Raw genomic sequence first — 16,022 nt, 5'->3', positions numbered from 1 at the left:
AACAGTGTTTAAATAAATTATTTTATTTAAGTGGTTTGATCAGCTGCATCACTCCTGGAATATCCTTTTAAATAAAGCAATTAGTTCGGGTCTGGGCTACCTCAAGATATTTCAAGTGAGTCTGGTCTGATCCATAACAGTACAACGGCAACACCTCCAATTTTGGTGTCATCTGCAAACTTACTAACTGTACCTCTTATGCTCGCATCCAAATCATTTATGTAAACGACAAGTAGAAGAGGACCCAGCACCGATCCTTGTGGCATTCTACTGGTCACAGGCCTCCAGTCTGAAAAACAACCCTCCACCACCACTCTCTGTCTTCTACCTTTGAGCCACTTCTGTATCCAAATGGCTAGTTCTCCCTGTATTCCGTGAGATCTAACCTTGCTAACCAGTCTCCCACGGGGAACCTTGTCAAACGCCTTACTGAAGTCCATATAGATCACATCTACCACTCTGCCCTCTTCAATCCTCTTTGTTACTTCTTCAAAAAACTCAATCAAGTTTGTGAGACCGGATTTCCTATGCACAAAGCCACGTTGACTATCCCTAATCAGTCCTTGCCTTTTCAAATACATGTACATCCTGTCCCTCAGGATTCCCTCCAACAACTTGCCCACCACTGATGTTCGGCTCACTGGTCTATAGTGCCCTGCCTTGTCCTTACTATCCTTCTTAAAGAGTGGCACCATGTTAGCCAAGCTCCAGTCTTCCAGCACCTCACCTGTGACTATTGATGATACAAATATCTCAGCAAGACGCCCAGCAATCACTTCTCTACCTTCCCACAGTTTCCTCTCGGTTTCAGTCTGAAGAGCTGTAAAACCTTTTCTGTAAACAGTTACATAACTGGCACTTTGGCTTTTCACATTCTTTACATTTCCAATCAAACACAAGTCTGGTAGTTTCACAACTCATACTCTTTCATGGACATAATCTGTTTTCTTACGTGAATCATCACCTTTGCCTCAAACATATTTCTGGTAGATTTCAGCTAGGCATTCTTCCAAATGCCCAAAACTTCCTAATCTCTTTAGTTGATGAAACTAAAAAGCAAGTTTTGATTACTCTAAAACAGCAACTTTTTCTCTCCCCTCTTGTAAATACCCACAAAATAAATACATTGCTATTAACACTCCAAAAGGCCGTTGAATCATCTGTTCTCTGACATTAAACTAGTTTAAAGTTAGGGTTACAGAAAGACTGATCTAGTTACTTTTTAAATCCATTTCACAAACCAAAAATAGATCAACACACTAGACTGATATCCAAATTCTATTTTTAAAAAATCTCTAAATCTCAAACTTGCCATCACAGCTCTCCCTCCTGCCCTACAAAAGAATAATGAGGGTGTACCTTGGAGGAATTTTCATTTCCCATCAGAAATAGGATTGAAATGTTTGGTCATGTTAACAGTAGTAACGTATTGACATTAAACATACAATGAGTTTCATGGCATCCATATTTTACACAAGTCCACCTGTGGAAAACAGTGCAATGAAATAAATGCGCAGTTGTTAAAGTGACCACTTCATAATTTTAATTTCCAGGCATATGAAGGACTGTTTAATAATTATTTGGCAGGAGGACTAAGCACGACCAAAAGAACCATAGATTCTTGCCCCAACATCACAAGTAGTAAGTAACAATTTCTTCCACATTGTTGATGTATATTTCAAAATTATGTAGCGCCAACACAAGGCTCAACTTCTCTTTCTCAACCATCAAATATTTCTATGGACATGTGATTAGTTTCTTTAACTCTTGATCTTGTCGTCCTGTAGTAAAGTAGCACCCACACCAATGTTGCTGGCATCGACAGCCAGTTTAAATGGTGTCTCATAATTCAAGGCTGTTAAAATAGTGCTGTTGTCAGCAAAATTGAAGTTGTTAAAGGCACTTGACCTTTTTGCATCTATTCAAATATTCTGCTTTCAAAAGGCATTATGACAGTGCTGAAGCTTGAAATAAATTTCCAATCAAACCCACTTATGTCAAGAATGCAAAAAGTAGCATTTGATGCCAGGCATGAAAAAATTGCAAAACAGCCTTTACTATCACTTCTTTCGGTGCTGCTTAGTCTTCTCCTATTGTGTGGCCCACAAGTATTTTTTGTTTTGGTAAACTCCACACAGACAGTTGTCAGAGATTGGAATTGAGCTCAGGTCCCGGGTGCTGAGAGGTAGCAGTGCTAACCACTGCGCCACCGTGCCCCTCTTGATCAGCCAAGACCTAGCACACAAATCATTTCATGATTCTTAACAGACTGACTCACTTCAATAGTCTGCTGGAAGATAGCATATTTTACCTAACCTTTTAAGTACATCTATTATCCAATCTCATTGCTGGCAGACCAACTCCTGAACTTTTAATTTCTGATTTATTCTCCAGTTATTCTTATGTTTTTGTTTCATTCCTTTTTTTCCCCCAAGACCATGAATACACTTTCTCCCTATCACCATATATATTTAACATATTGACATGACATACTCAGATCCTCATTCAAATCTGAAGTATTTACTCCACAATTTATTTGGAGTTTTTTTTTATTTGACCATGTCCAGTGAAACTTGCTGTTAATGGTTCCCCAGAGACAGGTAGCAGTATTAAAACTGTTTCCAGCCACAAAATTCCAAGCTTTGGCCTTTTGGATCTACTTTCGCTTACATTGCTTGTTCAGCACTCTTCAAATCCTTCTTGGTTAACTCTCAAGCCTTGTTGAGGTTTCCTCAAACTCAAAACTCAGTGGGAAATATAGTCTCTGAGTTTAACTTTATCCATTTTTCTTGAATGATTTTAGGTAGTCTCCTTAAACCCAAATATCAGTTTAGAAAGACTGAATCCTGTGGATTGATTAGGAACATCCCTAAACACAAACCATGAAGGAATCCCTTTATTCCAATTATTGAGTCATTCCTGACAATGTTTTATTTATGCTTTTCAAGGTTTGATGTCAAATTTTCAAAGTACCTTCAGACTGTGAGTGATAAGATGATGTATAGCACTTTATTCTCAAACTGTTCATCATGGTTTTCGAATATTTGCAACATAAAATGAAAACCTTGATCTGATTGTACTACAATCCATATCCCATTTTCAAAAAAAAACTCTTCAACTGCTAACACATACTGATTTAAAGTCATGTCACTGGAAACCGGACCTAGTTAATACATAAACCCTTTCACAAAAGTAAACCATATGCCACTAATTTCAAATCTTATTTGACTCTTAAAAAGATATATACAACTATTAAAACTTTCATCACATATGCTACAAATATATGGATTGTTTTAAACAGCATGAACCTTTAGCAACATAATTGGGATCCATAAAAGATAGCATAAAATAATTAAAACAATATTAAGCATGCAAGATTATCAAATGGACAACTTTACACTTTTCCTATTAGCAATGAATTGTTACCAACAGAAATGATGTGTCAGTAAAATTAATAGTGAATATATAATCAAATCAATGAGTGAATCAATGATATATGGACTCCTTATATTAAGTAGAAAAAAAAATCTCAGTTGTGAAGGTAGGGGATGATGATTTAAGGGGCTTCAACCAACACCCCCCTGCCACAAAAAAAGCACCCAATCTCTAATCAGTAGAGACTATTGTGACTAAACAAGTATTGCTTCAATACATCTTCAGTTCTGCGACACTGCTCCCAGGATTTTGTGGTCATTAAAACAGTCAGGGCAAAAATACTGGAGATACACACAACTGGAACTGGAATCAAAAAAAGGTAGTGATAAACCTTGGCAAGAATTGGTATGCCATCAGCTGTCATGGTCCGATGCTCTAAAATTTCCTTCCAAAACCTGTCCGCCCCTACCCCTCCTTCCATTCTTAAGACAGACCGTTAAGTACTATCTCTGATCAAGCCCCAACGGGCTTCACACCTGTGGAGTGACCAGAGCTTTTAACAACATTCAAGGCACAAGTGCTCAATATAAGCTACAGCAGCCTTGGATATCCAGTGTTACTGACATACATGCAACGATCTTGCTTCCAAATTGGGCACAGTGACCATGTACTGGTAAATGTGACCTGAAACACTCAATTCTAATAGTGCAGAAGGACCACATTTGGTCCATCACATCTGCACCAGCTCTTGAAATGAGCTTTATCTAGTGCCAACCTCCTGCCTTATTTCTCCCAGACACTTGCACATTATTTCAGTTCAAATTCTATTCTAATCTGCCAATATTTTCTTGAATGCCCCAATTGAACCTGCCTCTAGCACATTTCAGATTCTTCATATGTTGTACAGAGTCAACTGTACCCCATTTGCATCAAGCTTTCGGAGACTGCCAGAAAATGATCCCCTCTTCATCAGCAAAACAGGAACGAGAAAATAATGGAGACAAATAGCATTTCTGATTAGTCTCTCACACCACCTAGTGGTTACTGAGAAAGTGTCTTATGACAAAATAACACACAGGAATTGAGAAGGCATAGAAATGTTTGACAGAGGAAGCAATGATAAAAATGCCTAATATTTTAAACTTGGTGCCACTAGTTACCAGTTACAGCAGGTTTAAAACAAAGTTCTGAAGCTTCTGCTTGCATGAATTCTTGATGAGGAGATGCCGGTGTTGGACTGGGGTGGACAAAGTAAAAACTCTCACAACGCTAGGTTATAGACCAACAGGTTTATTTGGAAGCAACAGCTTTCAGAGCGCTGCTCCTTCATCAGGTAGCTAAGTGGGGCTGGATCATAGGACACAGAATTTATAGCAAAAGATCAAAGTGTCATACAACTGATACAAATCTAAATTGCTGGTACGTCTTTAATTACTTAGATGCACGTTTTGATTCATTAATATGCAAATCCTAAAACTTCTTTCAAGTCACATAGAAAAGTGACATTTCAGTTCATATAATGCATTAAAGGTGTGAGGTTAGGGTCTGTCTATATCCCAGAGTCCGACTGTTTCTATTCTTGATAGTTGTTAAACTTAGCAGATATTGGTCTGGACTTTTCCAATGATAGCCACAATATGCATGTCAGAGTAATTTAATTCCAGTAACTCATACTCCGTAATTGCATCAAGTAGTCCTGAATTAGATGGTTTAGTTAATAGGAAAAAAACTCTATAGATATAGTAATTCAGGTTCCACGAACAATTCAAAGAATTGGCCAAAAGCCTACCCAGAAAGAACTCACCAATATTCCAATTAATTCATTTGAATAGAAAAAGTGAGTCATATCTCATAACAAAAAAATTTATTCAAAGTTTCAATAATACATACTGAACAGGTTATCTACAAATCTATGGTCAGGTATCATTTTCTTCCTGCTAAAAGTTACACTGAATATACAGCACAAGATATATAAAAAGCCAAAGTTATCAGAACACAAGAATAGAACAGGAATTTTTTTCTTTTAATCTTGACACAATTCTGTACTATATGCAAATACTAGGCAGAGCAGTAGACATAAAAGGTAGTTGTAAGAATTTTACACAAGCAGACTGAAGGTATGGCAGCAGGTGTCTTCACTGCACAAGGCATGACTTCAAGCAGTTAGCAAAACAAATGCAGTACTTTTGCAAAAACCTGATCATTAAAAAAAACTTATAAAATCATAAGCAAAATCTGAAAAAGCACCGAATACCAGGGCTAACAATCCAACAGTGTCCAGTGCATCGCAACAACTGTCATCGCTGGAAGTTCTAATGAGAATCTTACTGCAAAATATATGTTGGATTCAATCCCATCCACCCCAATCCCAGCAGTCTAGGTAAGGGTCTAAAATAAAGAGAGAATGATGAACATCTTGGAGTGATTTATCAAGGATGTGGTCTGATCAGGAAGGTTGCAGGGCAATTATATGTAAAAGTTAGCTCTTGAAATCACTTTCAGGAATCTATAATTTTTTTTTACAGCATACATCTTATGTTTTAGTTATTTTTATTTTTAAAACAATTATTGTTTGGGAAGCTACATAGTCTTAGCACTGGCACTCCTATATCCTTTTCAGACATTACTGTAGTATAGCTAAAAATTCTATATAGATTCTATAAACCGTGCAAATATTACGTCTTTATTATAATCATATTGAGAATTGTTTAAGTAAATTCTGCTTTGATATGCAGCAATTTTATTTGTACAGATTAAACTGCACTTTGTCTGTTCCTCAAACTCCGTGGTGTAGAGTACATAATCCTTAACTTTGTATCCTATGGTTTCATGTTCACATGAAAGGCTTTCTGTTGCGTACTGAAATGAAAATGATGTTGTACATACTCATTACTACATGATGAACTCTGTACCGAGCGCTATTTGGTAAAATTCTTAGGAAATTAAAAAAAAACACAAACCTAGTTTTCCATAATAGCAGCTGCATATTTCCCAAATGTATTTCAGAGGATTTCAGTACAACGCTTTAAAATAATGCTTTCAACATACCTTGATGTACATGTTGGTACAAACCCATACTAGTTAAGATACAATTTCTGGTTGAATTGGTCTTGGCATTACTCATGAATTGACCAGAAGAGGATATGAAATAGCAAAGAGAATCACCTACCATTGAATAAAAATTCTAGTTGATTGTGAATATGAACAAACACAAAGGAATTACTAAGATTTATAATCTTAGTAAATTACTAAGATTTGGTACGGGCTGATCATAATTTCTGGCTCACCAAAAGAAAAAAAACCTGGTGCCAGATAATGGGAACTGAATCTTTCCTGAAAACAGGTTCAAAAGCAGATCCTTTAGTGATCATGATTCTTTTAATAAAAACCAGAAAGTGACTTTTCTTCATGATTAATAATCTACGACACAATATCCCATGCTCATGGAGAAAATATCAGGCAATTGGCAACTTTCCTTCAAAGAGACACTTCAAGCTCATTCAAATCTGAAGCAAGAATCAAAGTGCTGTATGACAATGTTGCTTAGCAACTCAGCTCCTGCAGCACTACCTAGAATACAGCATTACCGCATATGGAGATTACTTCCAGACCTATTTAAAGTCAGCTCCCTATTTAGAGAATTCACAGCAGGAAGAGGCCATTCTCCCGACCAAGTCTGTTTCCTCATGTAATCTTAGGTGATCATTTTCCTTGGTTACATTTTGTCACCCTATTCCCAAAGCTCAATTCTCTACACCAAAAATCTGTCAATTTGGCTTGAACATGCTCAACAACTGAACATGCCAATTTCTTTGTGCAAAGAATTAACGATTTAAGGTCTTTTGAGTTGAAGTAATTCTCATGGCCCTTACTGAAACTGTAATCTCTGGTTCCACACTCCCAGCACAGTGAGCCACAGCAGGTCAGGCAGCGTCTGAGGAATTTCTTCCTGACCTGCTGTGCTTTTCCAGTACCATACTCTTGACTGATCTCCAGCATCAACAATCCTTCCGTTCTCCCACCCAGCCGGGTGATTCCTCCTTAGGGCATCTGCCCAGTCAAGCACCTTAACAGCTTTATATTTCAAGAAGAGATCATCTCTTGTTCTTTTAAGCAAATGATATGAACTTGGTCCAAGTTTTCTTCTTGTCTACCTTTCATCTAGGTGCCTGCCATGTGAACAATTACTGCACTCCATCTAAAGTAAGTACATTCTTCCCAATACAAAGAGGCTAAACAGTGATCATGTCAAGATTGCGAACAATTGACTCAGAATGGAACAGCTATTTGGCCATGAAAATATAATCCACTTTCACTCACCATTCTCAAGGACAGCACTCAAGTAGAGGAAAAGCAAACCCAATACAAATGTAAGCTATAATACAAGTGTAAGTTTCTCCACTCTGTTCTTAATACTTTTCTCACAATTCCCTATAATCTCAGACCAAATTTATTGATACAAGGAAATTGAGAATCATTTTATGCTTTTAAAAAGGGAAAAGGCCAAGTTACAGATTACTTCCATAAGTGAAAGGCCGAGTTACACCAAAAGCAGAAAGTTGAACAGGAATATGTCATGATATTACAACTTTGCTAACTAACAGACATCCCAAAAGCTTTATACTCATTTTATTTTTAAATAAAATCTCTCCCACCTCCCATTTATCAAAAGGGAATTTAATTGTACAAAAGTTATTTCAATGTTTTCCCTTGGACTTGTACCCCAACAGGACAAATTTTTTTTAGCAGAGATTGGTCAACAGAGGGGTGTAAGGTTAAAATGCTCCACTGTTCCATATTTACTAACTGGGAAAGGTGAATGAAATGCAAACTACAGCTCACCAAAACATACTTCCACTTCTGACCATTCTTTACATAATTCAACAAATATTGGTCTTTTGTTGCCATTTAGTCTCCCTCTTTATATATTTAAAATACTGGATAATGAGCATTGCATGCTGGCTGTCTCATAGATCATATTTGATCTGTACCTCAACTCCTTAGCTCTGAAAATCCATGCCCAACAAATGGCTACCAATTTCAGCCTTGAAATGGTCTCAGCCATTCGCTGAAAGGTAATTTCAGATTTCTACTATACTCTGATTTCATTCCTAAATGATCTAGCTAGCCCAGACTTTATACTCTATGATAGGTGACCAGATAAAGCTTTTATTATAGTACTTAGTGAGTGTGTTGCATCTTCACCGAAAGCATTAAAAAAAAGGGAAAGACAATTTTATCAGTGCAAATTAGGTTTATTCAATGTTAACCATTTATAATCAGACACTTTAATTTTCAGAACTGAAACTATGGGAAGCCCACTTTGCACATGTAAATTAAATTGCCAGATGCAAAACTACCTCATCCTCCTGAATTTCAAAAATGTACTTCCACTTTCAATTTCAGAATATCACTTTTACTGCCCATAAAATGCTTATTAGCAGACAGAATATAATGTCGACTTGAATTCATAAAGGTGCTGACAACACTTCAGTTGGCTTGAGTTAGTGACAAATATCTGACAACTTATTTTCCATTTCCTTAAAAGCCCTTGCATGTTTGCATTTCCTTTCTCAATCCGAGGATTGCAAGCAAGGCAATGATGTATTACTCATCCCCAAATTGCTGAGGGCATTAAGAGTCAACCCGGTAAAAGGGGCTGGAGTAAGCTGAATTTAGAAGGGGTGGGAAGTCTCTTGAAGAATTTAAGTGGAACAGATGATATATTGTTAATTCAACATCTTTGATAGTTTTCTGATGCCAGTCCACTAATTAAAATTTTCAATGCATTCAAATTGCCAAGGTGAGCTGAGAACTTCCAACTTCTAAACTGCTCATCTAGTATAGAATCGCTAGGTTACCATGTCCAATAATCTCCCTTACTTTTCCTTCCTTACCAAAAGTAGGATCACATCAATTTTACCATGAACCATAGGCAGGCAATTAGTGACTAGCTGTACGATATAACTCAGACAGGAGTTTTAAAAACTATTCTATCAGGCAGGGGCTAACCCAGGTTGGTTGAGGGAACAAGATGATTGAGGGATGGAATAGCTCTAAGTACCTCCTGGCAGCTGCCCATTCTCTTTGGTGAACCAAGAGAGGAGGAAATAAAACAAGGAACCAAAGAGGAAAAATTGCTACAGTTGAAAATTTTGATGACACTGGCTTTTCACATTTCAACAATAACTTCTATTTACTATCAGTTTAAAAAGAATTACAGCACAAGACTCAAAGCAATTTTAAATGTAGAAAGAGTCATGTTAGGTAGATATAACCTCATGTTTGCACTTCTGTGAACTCCAGAGATGATAACACTACAGTCAAGAATCACATCAAAGCTCCCAATTTTGCACTGTATTGATCTAATATCGCCTACATTAATTTTTATTTTACACAAAAATGAAATAAAATGCATTCCCACTGCATTTATGCTCCAACTTGAACATGTCAAAATGTACCTACAGTGGACAACGTTTTGGTTAAGAATGTTAAAATCCTAATGCACTGTTATTGTCAATAGGATTGTGTGTTTAGGCCTGCAACACTACATACACTAAGTTCTAAAATTTATCTTCAGTACATTAGCTGATTAGATACTGAACTGATCCCAAGAACGTTCCACATTGTGGGTGATGAACAAGTGGTTGGATACATGAGGCTAGTTTTGATCAGCTTCTAAGTCTGTTACTGAGCAGCAGCAGTACAGAAGTTGAAGCAGAACAACATTCTGTGAATTGTACGTTGCACAGGGGAAAAACAAAAAGAGTGCTTCTGTGTCTTTCAAAGAAAAGCCAAACGTTTATTGGGAAGTCTTTTATAGTTGTCACTGTTACACATAAATCCATTGTTTTTCTTCTACCATCAATCGTGTAGCAAGTTTTATTATTTTTAAAACCTCATTCATTCACCAGAGAAGGATAACACCACTAATTTCTCATTGATTTCTCATTCCCAATTGTCTGCAAGGAGATGACAGTAAGCTGCCTCCTTTACAATACAGTGGTTTGCTGGGCCATTTCAGAACGCAGTTAACTCTCAAACACAGTGTAATAGGTCTGGAGTCACATCAGGCCAGTCCAGTTAAAGGTGACAAGGCTTTTTTCTTTTAAAAAAATCCTTAATGAATTGGGTGAGCTGTAAAAAGGTTCATCTAGCAGCTTCATCTTCACAATTACTGATTGTTTTATTTAATTCATGTCTACACAAAACAGTGTAAAAAAATAATTATTTAATTATACTTCCAGCTGACATGATTTGAATCAATTTCTTCAGATCAACAACGAAGCCTTTAGATCACTCAGCCAGTCATGTAACCACTCTGCTCCTGCATTATCTACACATGAAAAATATCTACCACAATTAGTTGATAACTATTCAGAGCTTAATGTTATCAGTTCTCAATCAACCTGTGCTAAATCACTGCTTGGTAAATGAACTTGCATTGAGATATCAGAATCCCATCTTAATTTGAGGTATTGGCAACAATGCCACATCTAATAAACATTACAAACAGTGCAAAAAACTGGTGGCTTCAATTATTTAATTGCTATTGTAAATTTTAAAAATATTTCTCATGTCTAGGAGGTATAGAACAGGGTTTTAGTTCCCTATACATACTGGACTTTTCTTTATATTAAAAGAGATCAAAGAACCTGAAGCTGATACTTTAATTTGGAAAATAAGACAGTATCTTGCAGTCACAGAAACAGCAAAAGTATTAATTTTTTAGTACATGATTAATTGTAAAGCTAGGTAATAAAGAAAAACAAAATAAAGCTTAAGTCAATGCATTACAAATATACACAATGCATAATTTTAACAAAAATAGTAAGTTTGAGAATATCCTAAATTTACAATAGGTGCATAATTCTTCAATGATTTTCTAAAATGTACAATGGGTCATGGTGCTTTGTTTTCCAATGTGGAAAAAGTGTAGAGGTAGTAAGCAGCACTGCTGTACAGAGCGCAGTTGTAAACAGATTTTCAACATGCATGCATGAAAAGCAAATGGTATTGGGAAATGGAACTTATTCTTCTGTTTCATAATCATTAATTGCACAAAAGACGTGAAGATGCTGCAAAACTTTAGTTTTAAAATTCTAAAAAAAGTCAAATATGAAATCTTGTCCATTTCTGGTTACTGGCTCTTCCCAAAACATTAATTATATATTTTTTAAGTGATTTGGAGCCAAAGCACTTCAATTTTCTTCACACAAATTGATCAAAATTTTACGATTCCAGTAAAAGCAATATTTTAAAGCAAGCAATGTGCTTCAATTTGTACTTCATCCCCCAAAAGGCACCTTCCTAAAAAAAAATGAAAATTAATCTGACTTCCTGTACCATAAGCTGCTTAGGTCCATATGAAGAATTGGGAAAGGGTTGGCCAGAGGGCTGATGTTAGAGGAAGCCCTGTTTTGGCTAGAAAACAGATTCGGAATACACTACAACGTCAATGGTAATCAAGGTAAAATTGACATTAAAATTCACTAATGTAGTACATTTATCAAAATATAGTTATGAGCTGTGGATATTCAAAATCAGTAGCACGGAAAGGAATGGGTGAGTAAACTGAAGAGGTAACATGTACACTTGAGAGAATGTTCAGTTAGAGAATTTCCATAAATGGGAATTGAGATCATTAAAATAGGAGGCAGATCAGTTCTTTGCCAAATTAAACAACAAGGTATAATATTGTTCATGAATATAGTACAATTTTGGTGTTAGAATTAGATACTAGTTAGATATCCAAATGCTGTGGTTTGTAATTAAATTGCAGCCTAATACAGTACCTTACTAAAAATATTACCAAAGAGATAAAAACAAAGTAAAAAGCCAAACTGTGAAACCAGAATTTCTTGAATTGTGTTGTGTTTTGAAAATGTATAGTTAGAAAATTATTCCCAAAATCCTGGATATTTAAGATTGAAAGGGATAAAAAGTTACATCTGGCTTTAGATCCCACAGACTGGCCATTAAACATCCAACAGTAAAATCCTGAGCAGGTGCTTTTCTTACACTAGCTGGTATATCTTATGCTGGCAGAATGACAAAAACCAAATCATATTTCGCTTATGGAAAGAAAAATGAGCAATTCAATAAAGTGCACAACTCAAAAAATTTATATTTTTAATCTTTATAAAGTTTCTCTCTTGGAGATAAGATAAAGACACCTACTGCCATATACTTGCAGGTAATGGATTCCATTTGGTACCTCAGTGAATTGTCCAAGTTTCATGTTTGACCCTAGGCCATGGACAGCAGCTGATTATCCCACCACAGAGTACCTTGACACTATTCCCAAGGTCAATATTGTCACTAGTCCCAATCCACATATTCCCTACTGAAGGTAACTGACTAAAAATCAGGAATGGGAACTCTGCCTATTTGTTTTGCCTCCGTTACCTAACACCTTTCTTCTTGGTTTGTAAAGGTTAATTACCCACTAAATCCACAAAATACTTTAAACATATTTGTAAATTTACTAGTTTCCATAGGTTTTCGGAGGGCTCTGCAAGTGTCATCATGAAGCAAAATAGCAATCCAACACAATGAAAGAATGCATTGAAGGAATGACCTTCTCAGCAATTTAACCAGAAAGATGAATCCAAATACAGAGTCATGATTCTGTACTTTCAATTACATGAGATACCAAGGGACTTGTACAAACTTATCTTGGAGAAACTGAGAGATGATCACTTTCATTTGCCTTGATATTAATAATTTCAGGAGAGGCAATGCTAAAACTGTGATTACCACTTCCTTTCTAAAAAGAAAATTAATTTATAACCTGGGTTTAATTGACATAGTTCAAGTTCTCCATCCTTTCCACCTGAGTGTTAATGTGACATAATGAACTACTATTTTTTTTTGTAGGAACATTGTCTGTTGATTGGATCCAAAATTAACAGTCCGTGGAGACGGGACAAGTAGTAACTTCCATACATGTTTAAAAAACCTCAAATTCCACATTTGAAGACCAAAATAAAATGCATAAGATAGATAATATTTCTATAACATTTCAACTTAGGAGCAAAACCAAATTAGTATAATCACAAAGGAAACAGTACAGTAAGAAACAGCACCTGCTTATATTTGATGCTCATTTTCCAGCCCTCATTAATATAGGGGAACAACTTATACACTAGTGCAATGTAACACCAATGTGATTCAAAGCATTCTTTAAAACAAGGTTACAACTTTAGTCTAATTTATATAGGAAATAATTTGTGGGTTTACAGGTTCCGAGAAAAGCGCACATATGATTTAACATGTCAAATACCAGCACATTCCAGGTTTTCAACCTCAGAACTGTTAATTTTTCTTGAAGTCTGTCCTTCCCCAGTGTAGTCAGATCAAATTGTACAAACAGATGCAACAATGAGCAGTAGAGGATATGCAACCAAATAAGTGACAGACAATTCCTCAGCCTTATTAATTTTGTGTTCTTGCTCTGACAGAATGGGATCCATTAATAGAATCACTTTGTCTATGTACGTATTTAGACATTAGCATGTGTGTCCACTTTTCAGCACATATCACCAACCTATTCCCAGAAGGAGGTATAGGAATGACACAAAAATATGTATAACCTACCTTTTAACTAGTCAATAAATCCAGAGTCTGGACATTAGACCATAATTTTACATAGTTACAAAAACCATAAAATTGATTTCTCCCCCTGACTGGAGAAAGACCGCTCAACATCTCTTCATCTTCTTGGTAGAATTAACTGAAGATCCTGGGTTTAATTCACTTTAGGCATCAGCATACCTACTGGGTAATAAAATCGTAATTCAGCTGTTGACACAGTAGCACTTGCATCCAATATCTTTCACCATGGTGGAGATGTTGGCAAGACCTGGGACAGAAAAGGCACACTCTCCACAGGCCTAACTATATTCATTGGACTTACAGCAGGTGCTGGAGTGTGGCAAGCCTCAGCAGTGTCTGGAAGAATAAAGGATTTTGAAGGAGAAAAGTGAAAAAAAAAATTAGCAAACAAGTAGTGTTTAAAAATTTAAAGCTTTTTACAGTACAAAATAAAAATATTTAAAGATGGTCTTCTTTCTCCATCCCAAATAAATTAAGATAAACAGACTTGCATCACAGTTCTTGTTTCTAAATTTTAGATTCTGGTAACAATGAAGATTATTTCTTGGCATTTTCATTACTAATATTAAAGTTAACCGATAGTAAAGTGTTTCAGATATGCAAATATATTGATTAGCAGTGTGAATACTCAAAGCTTGGCAGAAAGGTAAACTGACATTATGTACACAATTCCATTGACAAACATTTCTATCTTTTTGGAATAAAATGTTTAGCTCACATCCACTTTTAACAATTTCAATTCCAAATGTCTTGAGGAATTGGTCCCTGCAGAACTATGCACAAAAAAAGTTCCATTCAGATACAGTGCACATAACAAGTGGAAATCAATATCACATAGCTGTACAAGAAAGTAGTAATTAGCACAAAGTGCCAGTTAATAATAGGGCACTAAGAATTATTAACCGTATTCATCAATATGGTTTTACCATTTATAAATAAATGATTAGAGTATAGGTAAACTGCTTTCGTTATTTAAAATAAAGCTGTAATACCAAAACATTATGGTAGGGTGAACAGTATGACATATTAATGTTAAACTTTATAAAAGAGAGGAAACTTGGAATTTTTTTTAGGTCAATAAGGGACAAATACAAAATCTTCAGGAAATTAAGTAATATTCACTGAAGTAAAAGAAATTAGGGGTAGTAATAAATTAGGTATTTGCAACCAAAAAGCCATTCATGGAGCGGTCAAAAGTCAGGTAATTATTTTAATGGTATTGTGGTAAATGAAGATAAAGAACAAAGGCGTTAAACAAAAAAACTTTTCTATTTGGGGTAAAGCAAAATAAAAATTGGAAGGAGCAACAAAGAGGGAGTTGCAAAGGGCACTGAAAGCTTGAAACAGTTCAATATTGGGTGGAATTAGAAGAATTACAAGGACAACTAACTTTCGTTCTACATTTTCTCATCAGCATTTGTCCCCATATTTGAATCAAACAAAAACCCTTTTAAAAGAACTGACAAAGATGTGAAACTCCCAATAGTTCGAGAGAATCACAGCAGCAGCTAACTTCATAATTGAATTCTATTAGCAGGTACACAGCTGAGTTTATTTTCAGTCACCAGTGGGTGTCCAAAGATGTTGCTATGAAAGGTCATAAAGAAAAAATTCCTCTGTGCTGTTGCAAGTACAGTTATGGGGATCGGCAGCTTTTTGAAGCTTATGAAAATCTCGAGGCGACTAATGTAATTTACCAGAGTTAGTATGAGTCAGCAGGTATAAAAAGGTATAATCTATGATGTGTTAAAAATCTTACACCTGCACAAATTTCCTATCAACCTTCTCTGTAATAAATATGTTCAGTCACACTTATAACAAAATTGCTGATGCAAACTTGTAACGCTTGACTTATACTTTTGGAATGTGTTGCATTTTGAATTTTGCAGCACAATCATTTATCACAGAAACATAAAAATAAGGATCAAATAGATGACTTTGAAATGGTGACTGAATTACAGCTGCGTACCGTGCTCCAATTACCCACATCAACTTCTGATTCACCTGAAGACTTGTTTGACCATCCCGTG

General features: G+C 35.9%; 1 protein-coding gene across 4 annotated transcripts in view; it reads right to left on the bottom strand.

The window, feature by feature from the left end:
* Positions 1 to 5,224: 5,224 nt before the first annotated feature.
* Positions 5,225 to 16,022, bottom strand: part of LOC140491516 (vascular endothelial zinc finger 1-like) — a 48,243-nt gene continuing 37,445 nt past the window's right edge. For 3 of the 4 annotated variants that reach the window (XM_072589807.1, XM_072589810.1, XM_072589811.1), the window contains one exon: positions 5,225 to 14,328. Coding sequence is in view for 1 of the 4 variants with exons in the window: in XM_072589810.1 (XP_072445911.1) it covers positions 14,213 to 14,328 (116 nt within the window). In the remaining 3 variants the exon portion in view is untranslated. The remainder of the gene's footprint in view (positions 14,329 to 16,022) is intronic. The other variant, XM_072589809.1, reaches the window with a different exon arrangement.

This window comes from Chiloscyllium punctatum, chromosome 19, assembly GCF_047496795.1.
Source record: "Chiloscyllium punctatum isolate Juve2018m chromosome 19, sChiPun1.3, whole genome shotgun sequence".
NCBI lineage: Eukaryota > Metazoa > Chordata > Chondrichthyes > Orectolobiformes > Hemiscylliidae > Chiloscyllium > Chiloscyllium punctatum.
This window is presented reverse-complemented; position numbering and strand designations above follow the sequence as displayed.